At 46.1% G+C, this 22,490-nt stretch overlaps 13 protein-coding genes across 13 annotated transcripts; 7 read left to right on the top strand and 6 right to left on the bottom strand.

Annotated features, from left to right (window-relative positions):
• Window positions 1–106: 106 nt before the first annotated feature.
• Bathy03g04390 (predicted protein) lies at window positions 107–1,630 on the bottom strand (the record flags this gene model as incomplete). The annotated part of the gene is made up of 1 exon (XM_007514199.1): window positions 107–1,630. One exon carries the CDS (start codon window positions 1,628–1,630, stop codon window positions 107–109), a length of 1,524 nt encoding a protein of 507 aa, XP_007514261.1.
• A 573-nt stretch (window positions 1,631–2,203) lies between these two features.
• Window positions 2,204–2,635, top strand: Bathy03g04380 (predicted protein; the record flags this gene model as incomplete). The annotated part of the gene is made up of 1 exon (XM_007513899.1): window positions 2,204–2,635. One exon carries the CDS (start codon window positions 2,204–2,206, stop codon window positions 2,633–2,635), a length of 432 nt encoding a protein of 143 aa, XP_007513961.1.
• A 300-nt stretch (window positions 2,636–2,935) lies between these two features.
• Bathy03g04370 (predicted protein) lies at window positions 2,936–6,061 on the top strand (the record flags this gene model as incomplete). Its single annotated transcript, XM_007513834.1, has 1 exon — window positions 2,936–6,061. One exon carries the CDS (start codon window positions 2,936–2,938, stop codon window positions 6,059–6,061), a length of 3,126 nt encoding a protein of 1,041 aa, XP_007513896.1.
• Window positions 6,062–6,146: 85 nt separating this feature from the next.
• On the bottom strand, window positions 6,147–7,355 carry Bathy03g04360 (predicted protein; the record flags this gene model as incomplete). The annotated part of the gene is made up of 1 exon (XM_007513901.1): window positions 6,147–7,355. One exon carries the CDS (start codon window positions 7,353–7,355, stop codon window positions 6,147–6,149), a length of 1,209 nt encoding a protein of 402 aa, XP_007513963.1.
• A 337-nt stretch (window positions 7,356–7,692) lies between these two features.
• On the top strand, window positions 7,693–8,751 carry Bathy03g04350 (predicted protein; the record flags this gene model as incomplete). Its single annotated transcript, XM_007513835.1, has 1 exon — window positions 7,693–8,751. The coding sequence occupies one exon, from the start codon at window positions 7,693–7,695 to the stop codon at window positions 8,749–8,751; it is 1,059 nt and encodes a 352-aa protein (XP_007513897.1).
• A 135-nt stretch (window positions 8,752–8,886) lies between these two features.
• Bathy03g04340 (predicted protein) lies at window positions 8,887–9,618 on the bottom strand (the record flags this gene model as incomplete). The annotated part of the gene is made up of 1 exon (XM_007513850.1): window positions 8,887–9,618. One exon carries the CDS (start codon window positions 9,616–9,618, stop codon window positions 8,887–8,889), a length of 732 nt encoding a protein of 243 aa, XP_007513912.1.
• A 159-nt stretch (window positions 9,619–9,777) lies between these two features.
• Bathy03g04330 (nucleolar ATPase Kre33, putative) lies at window positions 9,778–13,272 on the bottom strand (the record flags this gene model as incomplete). Its single annotated transcript, XM_007513973.1, has 2 exons — window positions 9,778–10,093; window positions 10,394–13,272. The coding sequence occupies 2 exons, from the start codon at window positions 13,270–13,272 to the stop codon at window positions 9,778–9,780; spliced, it is 3,195 nt and encodes a 1,064-aa protein (XP_007514035.1).
• Window positions 13,273–13,433: 161 nt separating this feature from the next.
• Window positions 13,434–14,354, top strand: Bathy03g04320 (cell division protein; the record flags this gene model as incomplete). Its single annotated transcript, XM_007514309.1, has 1 exon — window positions 13,434–14,354. One exon carries the CDS (start codon window positions 13,434–13,436, stop codon window positions 14,352–14,354), a length of 921 nt encoding a protein of 306 aa, XP_007514371.1.
• Window positions 14,355–14,816: 462 nt separating this feature from the next.
• Bathy03g04310 (unknown protein) lies at window positions 14,817–15,905 on the top strand (the record flags this gene model as incomplete). The annotated part of the gene is made up of 1 exon (XM_007514388.1): window positions 14,817–15,905. One exon carries the CDS (start codon window positions 14,817–14,819, stop codon window positions 15,903–15,905), a length of 1,089 nt encoding a protein of 362 aa, XP_007514450.1.
• A 66-nt stretch (window positions 15,906–15,971) lies between these two features.
• Bathy03g04300 (unknown protein) lies at window positions 15,972–16,484 on the top strand (the record flags this gene model as incomplete). Its single annotated transcript, XM_007513866.1, has 1 exon — window positions 15,972–16,484. The coding sequence occupies one exon, from the start codon at window positions 15,972–15,974 to the stop codon at window positions 16,482–16,484; it is 513 nt and encodes a 170-aa protein (XP_007513928.1).
• Window positions 16,485–16,673: 189 nt separating this feature from the next.
• Bathy03g04290 (cytochrome b5 reductase 4) lies at window positions 16,674–17,357 on the bottom strand (the record flags this gene model as incomplete). Its single annotated transcript, XM_007513959.1, has 1 exon — window positions 16,674–17,357. The coding sequence occupies one exon, from the start codon at window positions 17,355–17,357 to the stop codon at window positions 16,674–16,676; it is 684 nt and encodes a 227-aa protein (XP_007514021.1).
• Window positions 17,358–17,431: 74 nt separating this feature from the next.
• Window positions 17,432–20,866, top strand: Bathy03g04280 (DNA mismatch repair protein MutS; the record flags this gene model as incomplete). The annotated part of the gene is made up of 1 exon (XM_007514085.1): window positions 17,432–20,866. One exon carries the CDS (start codon window positions 17,432–17,434, stop codon window positions 20,864–20,866), a length of 3,435 nt encoding a protein of 1,144 aa, XP_007514147.1.
• Window positions 20,867–20,984: 118 nt separating this feature from the next.
• Bathy03g04270 (Splicing factor, arginine/serine-rich 2) lies at window positions 20,985–21,875 on the bottom strand (the record flags this gene model as incomplete). Its single annotated transcript, XM_007514047.1, has 1 exon — window positions 20,985–21,875. The coding sequence occupies one exon, from the start codon at window positions 21,873–21,875 to the stop codon at window positions 20,985–20,987; it is 891 nt and encodes a 296-aa protein (XP_007514109.1).
• Between the last annotated feature and the right edge of the window lie 615 nt (window positions 21,876–22,490).

The raw sequence follows: 22,490 nt of genomic DNA, 5'->3' as shown, positions 1-22,490 counted from the left end.
TTAAGCAAGTGTGAATCTCCTTCTTTTGCGTGCTTCTTTTATGGGGGAAGAACAATTTTTTTTATTGACAATATTTAATCACCTAAAAAACTAAATACAAAAAACTTCATTCGCGTCGAGGCTTTTTACTCTCTCTGTTCTCGCTATCATCATCATCATCTCCATCGTCGCCGTTTCTCTTTTTTTCTATATTTACTTCTACTTTTTCTTCTCCAGTCGCTTTGACATCGCTTATTCTGCTATTGTTGTTCTTATTCTTTCGCACGTGCGTGCCGCTTAAGATGTACCCGCCGCTGTTTGCCTCGGTCGTCATAACCGGATGCGTTCTCCCTGGCAACACTTGATGATCCCTCAGAAATGGCTCAGAGATAGTCATTGAAACAGCAAGACCTCTTTTTCGCAAAACATGCATGGCATCGGCTAAAGGCTGGAGGGTCATGCTCCACACGATGAAAGGCGTTGAGTTTGCGCAAAACTCCAATAATTGTGGTAGGGTTGTTTTCGGATCCAACTGCGGGTGCGCGAGTATCAAAGAGGTGAACTTTTCCTGTCTGACAAAATACTCCACGTCTGCTTTTGTAGCTTTTGAATGCTTTTTCTTGCTCGGAATGCTATCGTTACCATTGTTGTTGTTATTATTATTATTATTATTGTTATTATTGTTTTTGTTGTTCGCAGTGGCATCTTTTCCATCTTTCCCATCTTCCTCTCTTTCTTTCAATTCCAAACCATTCTCGAGTTCCTCCTCCCATCTTTTCTTTTCTTTCGCCAACTCTCTCAAACTTATAGTCATAATCACGCTTCTTTCTTCGTCTGTTAAATTCATCTGTTTAATTGTTTCCATCGAACTCGGATGCTCCCCTACGTACCCGGCGCACGCGACGCCTTTCCCTCCCATTCTTGTCGCCGCCGCTCCAACTATGACCCCTCCGCAATCCTCCACGATCAGCGGCTGCGAATTTGCCATAACGTTCCCTAAATTCATCATCAATCCTAGTATATCAAATCTTAAGCTATTCGTAATTTGTGGTGACTTGTAAAAATACGCCTCGCAGACGTACCTCGGCGACGGCCACCGCGCGATGATTTTCGTCAAGTGTTTCTTCATTTTTTTCATCTTGTACTTTTCCTGCGCGAACGCGGTTTTTTGGCTAAACGTCGCTGAATTTGCAACGAGCTCATCCACGATGGCCTGTCCGGAAACTCCAGACTGTTGCATTCTTTGTATCTCTTTATCGCTCAACTTTTGCGCCTTCCCGTTCAAGTCGTCGTAGGCTTTATTCGACCTCTCGTCTTCGACTGGAATTTGTGCGTGTATTTCATCCTCTTCCAACATCTCCACGCCGACGTGTTCTAATACCCCTTTCTGATCGACTTCAAACAAAGAACCAAAGGGAATAGAATTCAAGAGCGGGTCTAATTTCACGTTCTTATGTTTCCCGACCGCGCACGTTTTCTTCGGTTTCAAGTTCACAAATTGCCACCGGCTGTTGTTCATGTGAAGTAAAACGACATCGTTCTCTTTCATTATTTTATTAGAAGTTTGAGAAGAAGAAAGAAGGAGATGGTCTGGGATTCTCACCATCGCCTCATCTTTATTCTCCTCCGCATTGTCTGTTTCCATAGTCATCTTTCTCGAGAAAAAAAGAGATGATGCGTTTATAGAGTTTACCCAGCAGAGAAAATGAGGAAGATGTTTGGATGTGGCGGCAGAGAAAAATAGAACTCTTCTGTAAAAAAACCGATCCCCCACACTTTTTTTACATTATTAAAAACTTTACAAACACAAAGAAAAACCGCCCTCACCTCGCGACTTTGCGCTTTGGGGTGAAATACAACGAGTAAGTTAAGATTCGTTTTTAGAAGAGGAAGCATCGGTTGGTGGTTATATAGAGAGGAAAAAGAAGAAGAGGAAGAAGAAGAATTAATTTTAAGAAGAAGAATGTTGAAAGCAGCGACGGAGAGTTTGAAAGGCGTGGCTGGGGGTGATGGGAACGAACCTCAGAAGAAACGAGGCCCGTACGGCCCTAGGAAACCGAGAGACCCGAACGCGCCGCCTCCAAAACCGAAACAGCCTAAGGCGAGGAGAGATTTGATAACGGTGGTGCCTAGACCGATATTACGGAAAGGCGAAGAGGAGGTGGATGAACAAGAGTTGGAGAAAGGAGGAGGAGGAGGAGGAGGAGGAGGAGGAGGTAAAAAGATGACGGCGAAGATGAAGGCGAAAGAAAAAGCAGAAAAGCAAGCGGAGAAGGACGGAGACGAGCAAGAATACGACGCCAGAGGAGGGATGGGAGCGAAGAGGAAACGAGGGATGTTTGCGAGAGACTTGAGATATATGATGTACGGTTTCGGCGACGTTCGCGACCCGAACAACGAAACCGTCGCTTTAGTTGAAGATTTAATGGTAGACTTCATCACCAACGTCGCGCATCAAGCCATGGAGTGCGCGGAAAGAAGAGGCGGTCGCTTTTCCAACGAAGACTTGTTGTACGTGATTAGAAACGACGAGAAAAAATTGAGAAGAGTCGAGGAGTTGATGGAAATGAACGAGTATTTGAAAGAAGCGAGGAAGAATTTTGACTTAGCTGATCCGAACGTGGTGGAGAAAACGGCCGAGGAAAAAGAGGAGTGATGATGTGTTCACATCATCATCATCATCATCTGTAGATAGAAAGAGAAATCATCCGTTTTAGATTTTTGTTTTGTACAACTGTGTATCATCATCATCATCACAAAGTTTTCGTGTACGAGAAGGAATAATATGCAAAGCACCCCCTTTTTTGTTCTCCTTAAATTTCCTCACAAAACATTCTCCTCCAAAAAATAAATGCGGGGGGGAAGAGAAGATGTCCTTTTGACATCATCATCATCATCATCAACATCGCCCGATGATGAGAAGGAAGATTCTGGTACCACAGAAGAAGAAGGCAAAATGACTGCTGCCACGAACCACGCGAAGATGCGAGAACCAGCAGAGGAGGAAAAACAAGGAGAACATAATGAAGAAGAAGAAAAAGTCATGTCAGTAAAAGTTGCGGTGATGGTCCGACCAATGCTTGAGGAAGAACTCGTGGACGGTAACGACATTGCGATATTCGCGGACGAAGAGAAGCAAAGCATATCCTGCGCAACATCCGACCACACGTTCACGTACGACCACGTGTATAGCGGAGAAGATAAGAAGTCTGAAAAGAAATTATACGATAACTGCGTTGAACCGCTTGTTTCTGGTTTACTTAACGGTTTGAATGGTACGGTATTGGCGTATGGGCAAACCGGAAGCGGGAAGACGTATACGATGGGAACGAGCGCGGGGGCTACGTTTGGGGTCGTGCCCAGAGTCGTTAGAGCCTTGTTCGAGGAGAAGGATAAAATTACAGAGAGTGGAAGTACAGATACGATTTCCATTCGCGTTGGCTTCGTAGAGATTCATAAGGAAGAGATTCGGGATTTACTCTCCTCTTCGTCGACGGCCTCAAAGAAACTGGTACAAACTGTCATCACGTTACGTGAGAATGCCAACGGAGGGATATGCTTAAATGGAGCGAGCGAAATTGAGGTGAAAGATGAAAGCGAAATGGCCGAGTTGCTTTCGTCAGGAGCGAAAACGCGAGCGACTGGTTCGACGAACATGAACAAGACGTCGAGCCGAAGTCACGCAATTTTCACAATCTATCTCGAACGAAGGAGCACATCACCGGAGTCGTCGAGCGAAGTCACGTTGGCAAAGTTGCACTTGGTCGATCTTGCTGGGTCTGAAAGGCAAAAGCGAACGAAAGCAGAAGGAAAGAGGTTACAAGAGGGTATCGATATTAATAAAGGACTATTAGCGCTCGGAAACGTGATTTCGGCTTTGGGCGATGACACGCGTCGAGCCGCGAATGGACACGTCCCATACCGAGACTCGAAGTTAACACGCGTGTTGCAAGACTCATTGGGAGGGAATTCGCAAACTGTCTTTATTGCTTGCGCGTCTCCAGCAGATTCAAATGCTGAAGAAACACTCAATACTTTGAAATACGCGAACCGTGCTCGCAATATTAAAAATATGGTGCGTGAGAATAAAGAAGAAGCGTCGACAGCTGAACTTTCCCGGTGTAAAGCACAACTTGCAGCGATGCGGTCGCAAGTTATCGCGTTAACGCAAGCTTTGAATAAAGCAAAAGGTGGCGATGGCGAAGTAAAAGAGGACGAAGTAGTTGTAGTTTCTGATGAACTTTCTGGGAAACTCGCCGCGTCGGAAAGAGAAGTTCGAAGGTTAAAAGCAGAACTCGCCTTTGCCGAAGAAGCTCAGCAAGAAGCATCGGAGAAAGAGTTACTGGCAATTACTGAAAGAGATGCCCTGAGAGTGGCTTTGGAGAAAGCTGGAGGTATCGATCCAACGACAGCAGGTTGTATAAGCAAAGAAGCCGAGGACGACGATACTGGAATTTTCCGTGGGTACAACGCGACCATTCAAGCACTGCGAGCGGAAGTGAAGATTTTGAGACGACAGGTAAAACGCAATTTAGAAAGCGAGGATGAAGAATACAAAACACAATGCATCTCAGAGCGCGTCGACGAGGAGGGAGAGGAGGAAGAGGAGGAGGACATCGACAACGACTACGACGAGGAAGAGCAAAATCAAAACGAGCTTGACTCTGTTGAAAAGACTTTGCGGATGAAAGAGAAGCGGATGTTAGAACTCGCAAAGAAAGCTGGAACAAACAGCAGCGCGGACGAGTTGCGAAAACGTTACGAAGAGTTAGTAGAAGAAGTTGAAAATGAAAGAAAGTTGCTTGTGGAGGAGCGAGAGCGCGTTCATCAAGCGGTTCTGAAAGCGAAATCTACCGGTGGTCAAGTGTTGCAGAAAAGAGTCGAGAAAGAGCAAGGTGGGAAGTTAAAAGAATTGGAGATGAAGCTTCAAGGATTACAAAAGCAGTTGAAGTCGCATAAAGAGACGCTTCGGGCGAAAGAGCAATCTGATATGATGCAAAAGCAGCTGAAAAACGATATTTTGCAGCTGAAACGGTCTCGCGTCGAGTTGGTTCGAAAGATGGAAGAAAAGACAAAGGAGCGCATAGCAAAACAGCGAGAAACCGAAAAAGCGCTGATGCAGGCAAAGAAAGAAGGATTGAAAATGCAGCGCGAAGCTCAAAAGTTCAAGAACCAGTCCGAAAAGCAGTCGTTGGTGTTGAAAAGACGAACGGAAGAAGCGCAGGCTGTGAAGAAAAGATTAAACGACCTTCAGATGAAAGGAAGAATACAATCACACACGGCCTCCAGTTTAGCTAACGTCCGATCTCCGATACGGAAGAACAACACAAATGCTCCTGCAAATGATTTAATCAAATCTGCGTCATTGAGCACTCGTCGCAAATGGGTCGATGCGGAAATTAAAACCGCTGCTACCCGACTAGCAATGCGTGAGAAACTTGACGAACTCTACGCACTTCGAGCGAAGGGAGACACGACTGTATCGAACGAATTAATCGCTGAAATCAACGAAAAAGTCACGCGAGCGGATGAAATAGAAGACAAAACTGGCGGTGTAGCACGGCGTTGGGCTGGCGTTAGAGCTCTCGGTGAAGCTCGGCAGCTGCTCCAGCTTGTTTTCAACGCTGCTGTCAAGGCGGAGAAAAAATCTCTGAAAATCGAGGATGTTTCTGCAAATGAAACGCATAGCTCTCTGGACACACATGTTAATGGTAAAACAGAAAAAGATTCTAGAAGAGGAGGAGGAGAAGAAGAAGAAGTGATGATTAACGAGGAGTTGTATAAAGATGTCCCAGCATTGGAAGACACTACTCCTCAGCGTCGCAAATTTGTGGGCACGGAAAAATCTCCTGCATCTCAACAGTATATTTCTTCCGCCGAAGATAGCGACGGTGAAGAGGAAATAGAATCGACTGAAAATGACGATCCAGACTATACGCCCGAAACGCCTGAGAGGACATTATTGAAGGAAAATAGCGTCGGTTTCGCGACGCCTTTGAATTACGTCTTTCGGAAAGCTGCGACTTTTTTTGGTCGTGGAGCAGATGCGAGAGAGCCGCTTCAAGAGAATAATAACATATAGATGCAGAAATATTACGTTAGGAATCATTAAGAATACTGTTCGTTGGATATTGAATACTAACCTAAGAGTATTCGATATAGAAAAACTACTTCTGTGCTTCTTCTTTTTCTTTTTCTTCTCCACCCAAAGCTGATTTTTCAGGCGCTTCTTCATCTGTGTGTTTCTTCTTTTTCTTCCGGTTGCGCTTCTTTTTCTTTTTCTTCTTCTCTCCATCAGGGGCACCTATCCCCTCAGTAAAGAGAGCTCTTTTAGCATCTATTTCCTCCTCGTGCGTTGGAAATTTTTCCAACACAGAGAGAGCTCGCTTCATTCGTTCGATGACTGCATTCGCCCCGTCTCTCACTCTGTCGCGATGCTTTGCCTCCATCTTCTCCAGATATTTCAGAAACAAATCATAGACTTCATCCTTCATTAAAGGGTCAAACGATGCATTCCTTACGCACCATTCGTGTTCCTGATTTAAAAACGTCCAGTTTATGTCCTCCTTTAACTTTCCATTCAAGTATTCTCTCGCCCCGTGGTTACCTTGCTTCATGTTGGTCTCTATCGCCTTTGGGTAAGAACATCGGAAGCATTTATCTTTTTGCTTCCGATAGTTGTGCGCACCGCATTTTCTGCACGTCCAGTCACCAAAAGACCACTTTGTTGTACCGTTCACTGCTGTTTCTGTCGAAGGAATAATCTTAGCTTTCTTAGCTACGTTGCCGTCCTGGCCAGCTTCCTTGGTGGCGAGCGCTTCGCGTTCTCTTTTTCGCGCTTTCTTGGACTTCTTCTTTTTCTTCTTCTCCAGTCCCCTCTCAATCTGTTCTGGGGTTTGCTGCCTTTTCACCTTCTTCTTGCTGTGATGATGTTCGTGTTGTTGCTGTTGCTGTTGTTGTCGAGACTGTTGAATTTCATCGAGCTTCCTTTTCTCCTTTGCCGCGATTTCGCCCATAGTCGGCGTTGGCGTCACCGTTTTCTCTTTCGAAGAAGCATCCTTTCCTTTCTTGGAGGACTGTTTTTCATTCGTCGCCGGCAGTGGCTTCTTCGCATCTGCATTTTTCTTCTTCTCGTCCTTCGATGATGGAGTTTTAGCATCACCGTCGCTCTTCTTCTTCTTGTTCTTTTCCTCTGCTTCTTTTTTCTTCCCGTCCTCAACTTTATTCGATATTGCAGCTTCAGCCTTTTTCTTCGTCGGTGTTTTCCGCTTCGAAACCGGAGTTAAGGGTAATTCGGCTAAATCCTTATCCCCACCTCCGCTCAATCGAGAAGAACGGCGCGTACCAACCTGTCGTGTGTGTGTGTGTGTGCGCATTCAAGAAGAGCAAATTTGTCAGTTTCCGGCGGCGGCTGGTGGATGATGATGATGAGAAAAAAACTCGCGCGCTGACTGAGCACACGATGATCAATACTAACAGCGAATAATGGCTCCAAGAATAGTAAGAAGAAGAAAAAGAAGAAGATAGGAAATTTGTACTCACCATGATGACGCGATGTTGTGTTAATTTGACGACAGTGTTTTTTATCGGGAAAAGGTTGTGTGGAACAAACAAGAAAGCAGTTTGGAGTTGTTTGCTTGTTTTCGATAAACCAAAAAAAAGAGAAAGAGCTCATCAATTTCCCCACTCTCCACACACACACACACACACACAATGATGACAACATCGACGACGGCAACAAAATCTCTTCACCTGTCCTTTTCCTTTTTCGTGCTGCCGCTGCTGCTCTTGTTGTCGTCTTCATCTTTTCTGTTATTCTCCACGAACGCCTACGATGCGACGAGAAACGAACGTCTCATCGGTTGGCTCGGTGAAGTCAACACGCAAGAAGAAACGAACAGTTCAAAACCGTGGATCGAGGCTTTGAGTTGGGACCCGAGAGCGTTTTTATATCACAACTTTCTGAGCAAAGAAGAGGCGAAACATTTGGTGGATTTAGGCGAACCGAGAGTGACGCGGTCGACGGTCGTTGGTGGACAAACCGGACGCGTTTCCGATATTCGGACGTCTTTTGGGACGTTCATACCGAAAAAGTACGACGAAGTTTTAGAGAAGATTGAAGACCGGTGCGCGGTGTTTAGTGGGATTCCCGTGGCACACCAAGAGCAAATGCAATTGCTGAGATACCGAGACGGGCAAAAGTATTCGGACCACACGGATGGTTTGATCTCTGAAAATGGCGGAAAGCGCATAGCGACTATTCTGATGTTTCTCCACGAACCGACGGAAGGCGGAGAGACGAGTTTTGTGCTTGGAAATCCGTTAGGGAAAGTGAAAGAGAGAATCGAGAGAACAAAAGATCAGTTTTCCGATTGTGGATACAGGAGTGGTAAAGGATTTGCGGTGAAACCAAAAGTCGGGGACGCTATTTTGTTTTTCAGTTTTAGCGAAGCCGGGATTACGGACAATAATTCCATGCACGCAAGTTGCCCGACGTTAGGGGGGACGAAGTGGACGGCGACAATGTGGATACACGAAAGACCTTTCGATACGGCGACTTGGAGGAAACCAGATTGCAAAGATCTTCACCAGGAATGCGCGAACTGGGCGAACCGAGGCGAGTGTAAAAAGAATCCAATTTACATGTTAGGTAACGAAGTCGTCGGTACTTGTTCGAGGTCGTGCTGTGCAAAGGTTGAAGAGAAAGACATGACGTACACGCAGACGTTATTTTGCAAACCTTGCAAAGACGATAGTACGTGGCAAAGATAATAGAGCAAATAGTAGAGGGAATTCAGAGAATGTAGAATAGAATTGGCGCGTGACGTGTATCATCCTCGCCTGCGCGATTCACCTAAAAAGCCTAAAAGTGGAGGTCTCTCTAAAACTCTCCTCTACATTATTTTTTCACTCGTTCAAACACTTACTCAAAGCTTCATAATGTCCCTGTCCGTGGAATAAAAGCATTAATTTCGTTTTAGAATCTTTCGTGGTTCCATAATCTTCGTTACCGTAGATACCAATCGAACGAAGTGGCTCCCCGGCCATGGCCATGTGCACCTCGATTGGGCGTTGCAAAACATGCGTTGCGACTAAGATTTCTGGTTCACCTCCCCATGCTCCAGGATATCGCATGTTCGCGCAGTACTCCTCAAAATCACCTTCGACGATCCATTCTAATTCCTCTCTTCTTTTCATTAACTCATTAATCGTTTGTTCTCTCAATGTATCCGCCTCTAACACTTCTCGCTCTGCGCTCAATCGAGCGTTCTCATCTTCTATACCTTTACTCACGACTAACGAACGAAACAAACATCTACCATCACCGGCGATTTTGTGAATGTCGTAAAAATCGTTCGGATTACCGCCTTCTTTGAGAAGCGCGTGCGTGCGACACGGCATCGCGCGTCTTTTCTTTGTGCTCTGTCGATTCGATGATGAATATTGATGAGGTGAATACGCGTTCACAAAAGCAAAAGAAGGCATCATTATCATCGCTCTGTTGTTGTTGTTTCCATATCGCGACCAAGAGGAAGAGAAAGAGGAAGAGGAGGAAGAAGTGGAGGAGGTGGACGTCGTCGACGAAGAGGATGTGAACACCACCGCGGTGAAAAAGACCGCTAAGGGAGACGCGTTCATCGTTGGGAGATGGATAAATGGGTAGAGAGATATTTATTTTTTGGGGAGAGAGAGTGTGTTGATTTATAATAAGGACTCTCCTTCTAACATTCAGGTGAAAAATTTAGGTTTGAGACCTCTCTCTCAAAGCCTGTAAAATTTCTCTCTCTCTCTCTGACTTTACGTTCCTTTCAATCTCTTCTTGCTCGACTTGTGATGATGATGCTTTTTATCTTTCTTCTTATCCTTCTTCTTATCCTTATCGTCGTCGCCGTCTTTACTGCTCTTCTCTTTCTTCTTCGCGTCCCACGGGATGTCTTTCATCGAGTCTTTTTGTCTGTGCACGGAGAGGATTTTACCGTCGCCGCGAGCGCTCTTGGCGTCGATGGCGGCGGCCCACTCTCGGTCCGTACCAGCGATGGCGTAACGTTGAAGCTCGGTTTCCTGGAGTAGTTCTTGTTGCTTTTTACGAACTTCGTTGCTCACTTTATCCGCCCTGTTGTATGTGTGTGTGTGTATGAAAGAATTTTTACGATTCGTTAGTTAGTACTCTCTCGCTCGCGAAACGAATAAGAAGAGAGAAAGCATAGAAATGAAATCAAACGGATCAGATCTGTTGAGCTTTATATTTAGCCACATGGTAACTCGACGACTTATAACCCCAAATACATGGTGGCGCCGCCAAGCGTGTGTTTCAGATAAATCCCTTAAAGTTTAATCCATCACCTCCGTTTTGAAATCTCGATGCAGAACGCGAAACGCGAAACAAATAAATATAATAAAAAAAGAGACGTACCCTTCTTGCAAATCTTCATCGACACCAATAGCGTGCGGTGTTAAGTTTGGCATGACGTAACTCGGAAGCGCTGCTTCTATTTCCTTGACTCGTCCCAATTTTAATGCCCCGTATATTCTCCGCATAGCTTTGTTAAACAGCGCCATCACTTGTTGTGGAGGCAAATCCAACTGTTTCGAGCTATCGTCCAACGTTCGTTGTTGTAACCCCATGCCTAACAATATCGCTGCTTGCGCGTACGATAGCGTCACTGGTATTCTCTTAGCAAAGTATGCTCGCGTTATCGGTGGAACAAGATCCGTAATGACGTGATGATCTACCAAGGAACTCGAGTATTTCTCCAAACGTCGTAAATCGTGCGGCGATAAAATTTCGTTATCGGTTCGAATAACCGCGTCTCTTCCTGCTCCGCTTTGCTTATCATTATCGTCGTATTGAACCTGCGGGTTTAACACGGATAGTGCCAACGAAGGTGGAAGTTCTCGAAAAGGTGCTCCGAGCAATGAACGGAATCGGACTCTGAAATCGTCCGAAAATGGTGCGAGCCACTCCCCTTCCGGAGCGTCGTCGTCGTTGTCGTCGTTCGCATTGCACACGCGAAGCATTACGCACGAGTGTTCCCCAGTTATATCCGACGGCACTTGACGCACGTAGACTGGTTCATACCCTGATTTTGACCAAAATCGATAGAGCTCAGAGGTCAAACCGAACGCCGTTCCGGTCCAGTGCACTCGCTCGCGTTCCCGTTCGGCTAGATTCACTAAAAGCGGCGGTAAATCTTCTCTCGGTTTTACGGTTTCGCTACTTAATCCACCGTTCATTTTGTTGTGCCCATTTTCTCCATCGTTTTTATCTTTATTTTTCTTACCAATATCCATATTTTCGCGCATATCGATGAGTTTTCCTTCGTAATATTCGTGTAGTAATTCGAGTGCTCTCGTGCCGTATCCTTGCCTCGGCAAATCTGGGTGGACCGCAATCCGAACTATTCTCGCTCCAGTTAAACCAGGAAATGCGTCGTCTTGAAATTGCCCAGAGATTGTCCATGGAATCAAATCACCTGAAGGTGCGCTACCAGCTGCTAACGACGCTCTCGCCGACACTTTCGAGATGGCACCTTCGAGTGCAATTTGCAAGACGCACAAAATCTCCGGCAACGCGTTTGATTGCTCGTTGACAGGTGCTAATAACACGTACAATCTGTGTGCTGGTGCGTCCGACATCAACTGTAAATCGTCTGGTGTATTCTTATAATGCGATGAAACGTACAAAGCCATCATGCGTTTAAGGAACTGCTCCGAAGCTTTGTGCGCGGAGAACAAAGTATCCCTGGAGACTTCGTACAACTCGCACGCTGATGGCGGTGGGATCGTATTAATGAGCGGTGGTAAAGCATCAGCGGCGTCTAAACAGAGGAGTTGATTCAACCACGACTCGATTCGATCTCCTGGAGCGTATCTGCAAGGCTCCGAGAGTTGCACTTCTCGCAGCAACCGACCACTACCTCCTCCTTCTCCTTTATTGCTATTGTTGTTATTATGTTTGTTATTCTTTCCGTGCCTGCCTTGTTGCCCGGAAGAACTCGACGAAGCTTCCCGTCTTAAATTCCCAATTAACTTAATCGACAACGCTCTCCCAGTACCTTCGTAGCCATTAATCGTCGAGCACAAAAAGACTAAATACGGCCCCAATAATGCTTTCACCGTCGGCAAAGGAATCGCCGCAGCTTCATCAATCACCAACAACTCCGCCGTCGCCGCTCTTTCGTGGTGCTGAGGTAATATATACTGAATCGTCTGTCGATGGTTCCTCGTGACGTTAATTCGAACGATTGATTTTCCAAACGCCGGGTTTGACGATTCCACTAAATCGTAATCCAAATGTTCTTTATAGCCAAGCTTATCGAAACCTTTCAATACAAATTCGAAAAATGTCTTCAAGTTCTCCGGCGACGGCGAAGTGACGAAAATGTTCGAGTATCCCATGGCGACTGCGCCGGCAATGGCAATACCCATAGCGGCAGATTTCCCTCGACCTCTCGCCGCAGTCAACGCCACGGTCGAACGCAACGTTTTTTCGCTCGCGGCATCCAAAAATGTCACCACTGCTTTCGCTTGGTCTAATGTTCTACACTGCGAGACTAAAGGCCCAGCCGGCTCGGTTTCTTTCAAGGATTCTTTCAAATCCGTTAAATCCGCGTGTTCCTGTGCTGCTTGCTCGCTCGTCACCGGCGCGATCGATCTAATGTGCGAAGAAATCGGCAAAATATTCAACTCATCGTCCATAATTGCGCACGTTTGACACGCTCCCAAAGACAAAATGAACCGTTCGTTAAATCTCGGGACTACTTTATCGTGAGACTCGGTTCTAAATCTCGCGTGCACGTCCATCGACATCGTGTACAATTGCGTCAAAGACTCTAAATTCGACAACAATAAAACGATAATCCCGCCTCCTTCGACGGTTTCAATCGTTCTCGCCAACAAGTTCGGCGTCAACGCTTCAAAATCTTGTAAAACTGCCATCCCGAACGTATTCCCGAGTACTTTTTGTGTCTCGTGGTAATAACAGTATCGAATCTGCGTGCTCGAAACGAACAAGTTGAACGGATCTTCGTTCTCTTCGTCCATCGCCCCGCTGTTTTGCATCATTTTCACTTGTTTCTGTCGTTTTCTTTTGTTCGAACTCAGGTATAAATCTTTCTTGTAACACCACAACACGCTCGGTCGCGCTTTCACGATGGCTTTGGAAAGCATGTAATGAATGTTGACGATTTGTTCTCTCGCGTTGTCCCCGACGACGACGAATAAAGTTCGCTCGTTCAGTTTCACTCCATTTTCCACGAGCGTTCGAATTCGAGAGTCCACTTTCTTCCTCATTCTTCTTCTTCTTGTTGTTGATATTATTCTTACTACTAAATAGTAGTGTTTGTGAGGCGTCTGTCTGCGCACTTATTAGGTGGCGGCTCTGATTTTGGCGATTTGCTTCACACAAGAGAAGTCACTTTTTTATGATTTTCTCCATTTAGTTAATAAAAAGAATGGGCAAATCATCGAAAGACAAGAGAGACATATACTACAGAAAAGCGAAAGAGGAAGGATGGAGAGCGCGGTCGGCATTTAAGTTGATACAAATAGACGAGAGTTTTCACCTGTTTAAAGAGAACGTGAAAAACGTGGTGGACTTGTGCGCCGCGCCTGGGAGCTGGTCGCAAGTGTTGAGCAGGAAATTGTATTTACCCACGCTGAACGAAAGAGAAAAGAGAGAAGAAGATGTGAATACGACCAATAAGCCGCCGAAAATCGTTGCGGTTGATTTACAACCCATGGCGCCCATCGAAGGTGTCGTCTGCATTCAAGGGGACATTACCAACGTCGATTGCATGAGACAAATAATATCTGAATTTGAAGGCGAGAAAGCAGATTTAATCGTCGGCGATGGCGCGCCAGACGTGACTGGATTGCACGATTTAGACGAGTTCATGCAAGCGCAGTTAATTTTAGCCGGTTTGAAAGTGTGCGCGCACGTGTTAAAGGAAGGAGGGACGTACGTGGCGAAAATATTCCGCGGGAAAGATATCGGGTTGCTGTATAACCAGTTGAAGTGCTTCTTTCCGAAGGTGACGTGCGCGAAACCGAAATCGAGTCGGAATTCAAGCATAGAAGCGTTCGTGGTGTGCGAGAACTATTCGCCTCCGAAAAATTTCCAACCGAACGATTTAAGAGACGTTTTAGAAAAGAAGTTTAGATGGGGGCTCACACAAGACGGCAAAGAGAGATTACCGGACGATTTCGAACGAACAATAGCGGTTCCGTTCGTCGCCTGCGGAGATTTGAGCGGTTACGATGCCGACCAATCGTATTCGCTCAACGAAGAATCGAAGGACGGCAGATACGAGTTTAGCGAGCCCGTCATGCCTCCAATAGCCCCGCCGTATCGCGAAGCTATGATGAAGAATTAGAGAGTAGAAATAGCGCGTGAAGTAGTGTATGATACAAATACTACTTGGAATCTGCACCATGATCTTTCGAGCTCCCGGCGCTCGTTCCAAAACCGCATCCTCCCAAACAAAATACAATTAATTGTTGGTTTAGATTTTCCTCCTTGCGTCAGAATGTCCAGTATCCTTCCTTCTTTGATTCAAACATCCCATCCTCGTCAGATTTTTTGTGCGTTATCACACGGCTCACTTGGAAATCAAACAGACAGACAGACAGACAGACGCGTACATATAATAAATCGATGGATTACTAACAAAATTTTGCGCAGTAAAAGGACGACACACAATAAGAGTCGCCGTTATTCCACGCTTAGTATTATACATCAATTCTAATCGAATTATCGAATCAGAAAGAAAGTACGGGTATAAAACAAAGAGAGTTTAATAATAATCAGAAGAAGAAACAAACGCGCGTGATAAAAGATGATGCTACGAAAATCGTTAGAGTTCGATAACCGATGGGACCCAAGGGCTCCGTTCTCCATTCCTGCGTTCTCTTGGAAATTCATCAGACCCGATCACTCGTTCTCGGAACAAAACTCCGAAGAGGCGCTTCAAGAGAGAGCTGCGAAGGGAAACGTAGTTTTGTTCGAATCAGAAATTGGCCAGAAAAGATTCGATTTTTGCTTGCGAATGTTTGAAGAGGAACGAAGGCAGAATCCAGAGTTAGTGGAGTTGGTGATAACATCTCTGTTGAGAGCTACGGATTGCGACATGAAGACGGCGATACCTCGAATGCAGAATTATTTTGAGTTTTACGTGGAAATATTCGGCGCATTATCGTTCAAGCAGAGTTTGACGAATGATTCGGAGCTACGAGAAATGGTAGAGTCTGGGATAGTACATGTTTTTGAGAACTGCGACGCTAAAGGTAGATGCATGCGCGTTATGCAGTATAACCAGATAAGAACTGGGCTCAATTCGGACGCGTTGCAGATTACAAAAATGTTTCATTACGTTACCATGAGGACGCTAAAGAACTATCCGATGACGCAAAAGAATGGGTTCATAGATGTTTGCGATATGGGTGGGTTATCGTTGGAAAACTTTTCGTTACGGATTACGCGATCGAACCTTTTGATGTCTAGCCGCTTCTTGCCGTGCAAAGTCCATAAGATTTGCTTATTGAGACCATTGTATTTCATGAAGTTTTTATTAAGGGCGGTGAAGCCGTATGCTTTTCCAGGCCCGATGGCGAAGCACTTTCTCATATTGTCGCAAGATCCGAAAGATTTACTTAAGGACCCCGTTTTTTGTCGTCCGGAGATATTGCCGCCTCTATATGGTGGCACGAATACGAATTACAGTTGGCCAATGCGAGTCCGAGGGTGGACGCTGGAGGAAGAGGAGTTGGAGTTTAGTAGCGAGATGGGGAGTTCGTGTAGAAGCGAGAGCAACTTAAATGATGACAACACCAACAGTAGTTACAACACTGGAAGTGAAACCAACAACTATACCGGTTTTAAGGGCAGTAGCTGCGAGTCTGTCGGATTGTTTAGAAGATTCTTGTAAAAAAGTAAAAGTAGAGCACCCAAGCTCCATAAAAAGAAGTTCCGCCCTCTGTCGAGGAATAAAATTATGTCCATCCCGAACACGGCACATTCCAACGTATTCGTCTACGGCACGCTCAAACGAGAGATGTTCAATCATAAAATACTTGCAGAAGGCGTAAACAGCGGCAAATTTATCGGCGTCGGAGAGACGTCAAAAGCATTCAAGTTTTCTCTTTTGCTTTCAAGCTATGGATTTCCATATCTCATTCAAAACGAAGAAGGAGACGTGTCTTCCTCGAACACGGCCGTGAGAGGCGAAGTATACACCGTAAACGAAGAAAAATTAGCAGAGTTAGACATTTTAGAAAACATAGCGTCGGGTTTGTACAAAAGAAGCGTGATTGAGGTGGAGTTATTGACCGACGAAAACGATGAGAAAATCCCAGTTGAACAGGGGGAAAAGAATATTCTGTTAGCCTTTGCCTACATCGCAGGCGACCAAGAAGACAAGAGTGATTTACCGCGGATAGAAGAGTACACGAAAGAAATTCACGACGAGAAATACGTGCCAAAAGGCTCGCGACCCGGGTTTTGGTAGAAGAAGGAAGTTTATATATAGTGTAAAATAATTGTCATCACCTACCTCGTAGTTTAAAACCGCGTAGAAGAAGAGTACGAGTAAAGTTTGACGAGAGAGGAAAAAAGCATTCGAGAAATCACCTTCTTCGTTTACAATCCTAATACCTGAACATCCTAAACCTACACGCGTATACTATCTCTATCTCCTCTAAAAGTCCTCCTCGTCCTCCTCGTCCTCGTCCTGATGTACAAATCCTGGCATCACGCCGACTTGACATTCCCGCATCATAAACTCTCCGTTGACGTATTTGTGAAACTTATCGAACAACGCGGTGCAGTCGGTCCCAAACGCTTGCAATAAAATCTTCGCCCCGCCCGGGTGGAAGTGAATATACGGCGTTAAATTGTACACTTTCCCCCGAAATCCAATCCAAGCGTCTTCTTCGGTGTTGTGTTGTGCGATTTCTTCTAAAGTAATCACTCTTTTCGAGACATTTATTTTCTTCCCTCCTCCCAAACCGTTCAAGTTGTTGTTTTTGGTCTTTGTTAATCGCATCCAATCCATCTGAGAATATCCAGGCGCTAACTGCACTTTGCCCACTTTCTGTTGTTGCTTTGAAGAAGAGGACGCGTGGGTCCCCGCGCTGACGGGTGCGACGACGACAGGCATCGCCCGTTTGCGCCCGTCTTTGTCCACGTGAGAAACGGTGGCGTTTTTCAACAACCCCCCGTACGAAGAAGAAGAAGGAGATTTTGTCGTGTTGTTGTCGTCTCCACTCGTCGATGTCGTCGTCGTCGTCGGGTTGTTCGCATTACTATTATTATTATTCGGTCTCTGATAGTGGACGTTTGTATTCCTCAGAGGATTATTCGCGTCTCGCGGGGACGACATCACAACAACGTATTTTGGCTCCTCCTCGTGCGCTTCTCAATGGCGCCAGAAACGTCATTTTTTACCTACATACAATGACGACGACGACGACGATTAGTAGTAGTATTCATTATCGTCAGGCTGGTGCTTCTCGCGCCTCGTGTAGCGGACGACGACGACGAGCGCTGCTTTCGTCCTCTTTGTCCTCTTCGTCGCCTTCGCTTCATCTTCATCGTCTTCGTCGTCGTCGCGACAACAACGTTCAGATAACGACGAATGCGACGACATCATCAATCACTGCCGCGCAAAGAGAAAGAAGAAGAAGAAGAGGAAAAACGAAAATAAGAACGCGTTTATCAAAACTATTATCATCATCGTCATCATCATCAGAGGATACCGTGGTGAACGCTGTTACGGTGGAAAGCGCGGGCAATGAAAGAGGTTGGGGCCCGACCCGAGAGGAAATCGAAACGATAGAAGAAGACTTGGAGTATGATTCTTTAGACCGAGTTGGATGGTTCGAACTCTTATCGTTCGTCAGCGAGTTTACTTCCACGGCTTTAGGGAAAGCGCGATTGTCGTCAAGTGAAGGCGAGAGTTTGATTTCGGAAGTGTATTCGCAGGAAATGTCGGAGTTGCTTCTGGATGAAACAGAATCAGCGATGTACATGGAATCCGTCGCGGGCGTTTCGTTGGATTTTGGCGGGATGCTCACAATCGAGACGAGGAGAAGCGTGCACAAAGCGTCGCAAGGAGCACCATTGGGTGGAGATGAATTGATGGCAGTGGCAAACTTTTTAGAAAACGCGCGGCGATTGAAACTTTCCATCGAAAATGTCTCCCACGAAGACGACGAGACGGGCGAGATTGAGGTACCGAGAGCAATGATGCCGCTGAGAAATATTGCGGTACAAATGGAAACATTTTCTGAGGTGGCGGATATCATTAAATCAAAAGTTGATGACACTGGATCGTTCAAAGATAACGCGAGTCCCGAATTACGCAGGGCGCGAGCGCATCTGTCCGGTAAAGAAACGCAGTTGAAAGAGTTGTTATCAAGGATGCCGGGGAGTGCGGTTTCGTTTCGAGGACGCATGTGTTTAGCGGTTTCGCCAGAGAGTGCTCCCAAGAATGCGCTCGTTTTAGGCACGCAAAGTGGATTAACTCTGATTGAACCTCCATCAGTGGTTAATTTGAACACAGAATTGGCAAAAGCAAAGGACGACGAGGAGTCAGCGATTGATGGTATTAAAAGAGAATTATCGAGAGTCATCATGGAAGTCGCCGAGGAGATTTTACGGTGTTTGGAATTGACGATTGATTTAGACGTTATTGCGGCGCGATGTCGTCATGGACAAGCGTTGAATTCGGTGCGTCCGACGTTTGCAAGAGAATCTGATTTAGAAGACGCCATCGAGGAAATATTGAGAGAGGAAATGGCGAGGAATGAAATGAACGACGGAGAAGGTGAGGAGGGTGAGGACGACGACGAAGAAGAAATTTTAAGCACGAAGAATGCATTCGTTCAAGCCGAACTCGAAATTGCGAAATCAAAAGTCTACCTTCCCGGACTCCGTCAGCCAGTGCTGGCGTCGCAAGCGGTGAAAGCTGCGAAAGATAAACGTCGCGAGGCAGCTGAAAGGGAAAGAAGGAAAGAAGAAGACGATGCGAGTTTGCAACCAAGATTTAAAATCGCCACGAGAGAATCGAAGAAAAAAAAGAGTAAGAAACTCCAGAACGAATTGAATTCTCAAGATGAATTCGATTTCGACGACAACTTTGATTGGCTTTACGACAGCAAAAACGAAAACTCAAGCGACTCGAATCCTTTCAGGGTGAAAGGACCGGTGCCGGTGGACGTTTTCGTGGAGGCGAGAACAAAATGCGTCGTCATTACTGGTCCGAATACGGGTGGTAAAACGGCGGCGATGAAAGCTCTCGGATTGAGTGCATTAATGGCAAGAGCTGGTATGTTTGTACCCGCGGAAAGAGCGCACTTGCCTTGGTTTGACTACGTTTTATGCGACATTGGAGACGACCAAGATTTACTCACGAATTTGAGTACATTCTCAGCGCGCTTGACGACGCAGAAAGCTATTTTGAAGCGTGCTACCCCTCAATCTTTAGTTTTGATCGACGAGGTCGGGACAGGCACATCGCCTTTAGAAGGTGCTGCGATAGCTCGCGCGTTCTTAAAAGCTTTGGCGGGATTACTTCCTCGTCGACTCGGCGTTTCGTTGGCGTTTGCGACTACCCATCAAGGCAGTTTGAAAGCGTTGAAGTACGAACACAAAGATTCCGGTGCTTTTGAGAATGCCGCGGTAGAATTCGATGAAGCTGAATTACGTCCAACGTATAGGCTCTTATGGTCTGTTCCTGGTCGTTCAAGAGCTTTACAGATTGCGCAGAGAAACAAGTTAGACGAAGATGTCATCAACTCGGCGAAGGAGGTCATGGGACAAAGTTTCGCAACGCTGGACGATGTCATCGCAGAACTCGAAGGCGCGCGAAAAGATGCAGATAAAGCCGTTGCAAAAGCTATGCAAATGCTGAAAGATGTAGAAAAGCGCATCCCACAAGCACGAAACGCTGAGCAAAAGGTCTTACGAGTGAAGGAGGACGTAGCGATGAAGCAGGCGACAACCATCGTAAGAATCTCGAGGGAGGCTAAAATTCGCATCCAAGGCGAAGAGCGATTGAAACGACAAGAACTTTCGGCGAATACGAAAAAGTCGATGATTGCGAAAAGTGCCGCCGGAGAATCAGATCGAGAGCGTGAAATTCGTTTAGCTAAAGAGCGCAAAGCAGCCGCCACGAATGGAGAAGCAGGCGCAGAAAAAACTCATCAAGAGTGTACTGAAATGCCCGCGGTTGGAGACCAAGTCATTTTGAAAGCGAGCGGTTTAGCCGGGAAGGTGACGAAAGTTTCTGGCGAAATCGTAACGGTCGCTGCAGGATTTATTGTCGCGGAAGCTAAATTGAACGAGCTGGAGAAGTCGTCATCTTCGACTTCGTCGGTGAAGACGAGCTCTACTCAAACTTTCGCTGGAGTGAAAAAGAAGCCCACTTCGCCTTCGAGAGCCGCTCGAGAATTCGACGCTCTCCTAGGAAACGGCAAAAGTAATGCTTCTTCGAGCGATGGCAGCAGAAGAGTTTCTGGTGAAGATTACGACGTCTGGGATAACGAGCCAAGTAAACTCGCTCAAATAGGAGACTCAGTCCAAATTTTGAAAAACAACTTTAAAGGCAAAGTGGTCGAAGACGAAGACGGCATGTTGACAATCCAAGCCGGTCCGACGCGCATGGTTGCCCCAAGTCATGGCGTTAAAGTTACGAAGAAAGCCAATGTCGGAAGTGAGATGAGCGCGGGAGCTGTTAACGTCCCGAGACCGACAATGAGTAACAAAAAAAAGAAGAAGAAGCAAAGCGCTTTTCCTTCCGGAACAAATATTACAACAAACGCGCCTCCCACGGTGCCACAGAAAGAGGAAGCCTCCATCCAAGATTTGATGAAAAAGTTTGGAAAATAGTAATAGTATGAGCGAAAATAGCAAGATGAATTACATGTAGCCGTGTGTAATAAAAGTAGTATTAATAGTAGATTTGTGTTGAATTTTCAAGTTGGATACCGAGTTCTCTCTTTTTTTTTTACTGAGGAGCTCGTCGGTCTTCGTATCTGTTCCCGCCGTCTCCTCCCCTTCTATCTTCGGGGTAGGAACTTCTTCTATCGTCGTAGCCTCTTCTATCATCATAGCGTCTTTTATCATCGTAGCCTCTTTTATCGTCGTATCTTCTTCGATCGTCATGACCTGCTCCAGCTCGTCTATCGTCGTAACCCGCTCCAGCTCGTCGGTCTTCATACCGGCCCCCATACCCGCCTCGGCGGTCATCGTAATCTCTCCCTCCTCCGCGAGAATATCCTCCATCTCGTCTGTCGTGGCCACTGTCGTTCCTTCGATCATGATACCGGTCTCCTCCTCCTCCTCCTCCTCCTCGATTATAGTCGTCTCTCCTATACCCGCCTCCTCGATTATAGTCGTCTCTTCTATATCCACCTCCTCGGTCGCCGCCGCCGCGATGGTATCCTCCCCTATCTCTGGAGTGATACGGCCCTCTCGTATCTGGTTTCTTCTCTTCTGCCATCCCAACGCGAATAATTCTTCCTGCAATCTCTTTCTCGTGCATCGCGTCAATAGCCGCGTCCGCGGATTGTTTTTCCACATATCGAACAAAAGCAAACCCACGCATTCGTTGGGTGTGATGGTTTCTGGGCACATACACATCTCCAATCTCGCCGTACGACGCAAACATGTCCGTAATTTCCTCTTGGGTCAGATCAAACGATAAGTTATCGATTTTCACCGAGTGCAAATTGGAAATATCCGGCGGACCTTTCTTTTCTTCTTGTCTGCCGCCGTGGTCTTCGTTCGAATTTGGTTGTTGGGAATCGTCTTCTCGATTTTGTTGATTCGTCGGTGCGGCGGCTGCTGCAGCTTCAGCTAACCCGCCGTCGTCCACGTCTCCTTCGTTGGTGGTCATTATTCTTCTCACGTTTCTCGAAGATGCGAATGAATGAATTCTTTTACCGAAAAGAGCGCGAGAGATGTGTGTGTGTTTGTGTTTGTGTGTGTGTGTCCAATGCACGCGCACACGATTATTATAATTTTGAAGAAGAAATTGATGTGCTCTTTTTCGAGATCAAGAGAGACCACAAAATACGCGAAAGAAATCAAGAGAAAAAAAAACAGACCTTTTCTTCAAACAAAAACACGCGACCGATGACGTTGAGACGACGACAGTCGCATCGTCTTCTCTTCCTCTTCTACTTATTCCTCCTCCTCGTTTCTTTCCTTCTTCTTCCATCGTGTTCAAACGCGCAAGAAGAGGAGGGAAAATGTCCTCTGGACATTGCGAAAATCGATCTGAGCGGGTTAGGAAACGCTTGTAACGCCGACGATCCGGGTACTTTTTTTATATCTCTTTTCTTACATGTTTAAACTTCCATCGCAGAGTTGTGCGCGAAATGCATCGCGTTTCTCGGTCAAGCGATCGTAGACGCGGGGTACACGAGGGAAGAATTGAACGCGTTGCCATTAGATACGTGCGCGACGGAGAATCTGTCGACGTTGTTGGCAAACGGAGCGACGATCGATT

This window comes from Bathycoccus prasinos (assembly GCF_002220235.1).
Source record: "Bathycoccus prasinos genomic : Chromosome_3".
In the NCBI taxonomy this organism is placed as follows: domain Eukaryota; kingdom Viridiplantae; phylum Chlorophyta; class Mamiellophyceae; order Mamiellales; family Bathycoccaceae; genus Bathycoccus; species Bathycoccus prasinos.
Note: the sequence above shows the minus strand (reverse complement) of the source record. Positions and strands in the feature narration are given on the sequence as shown.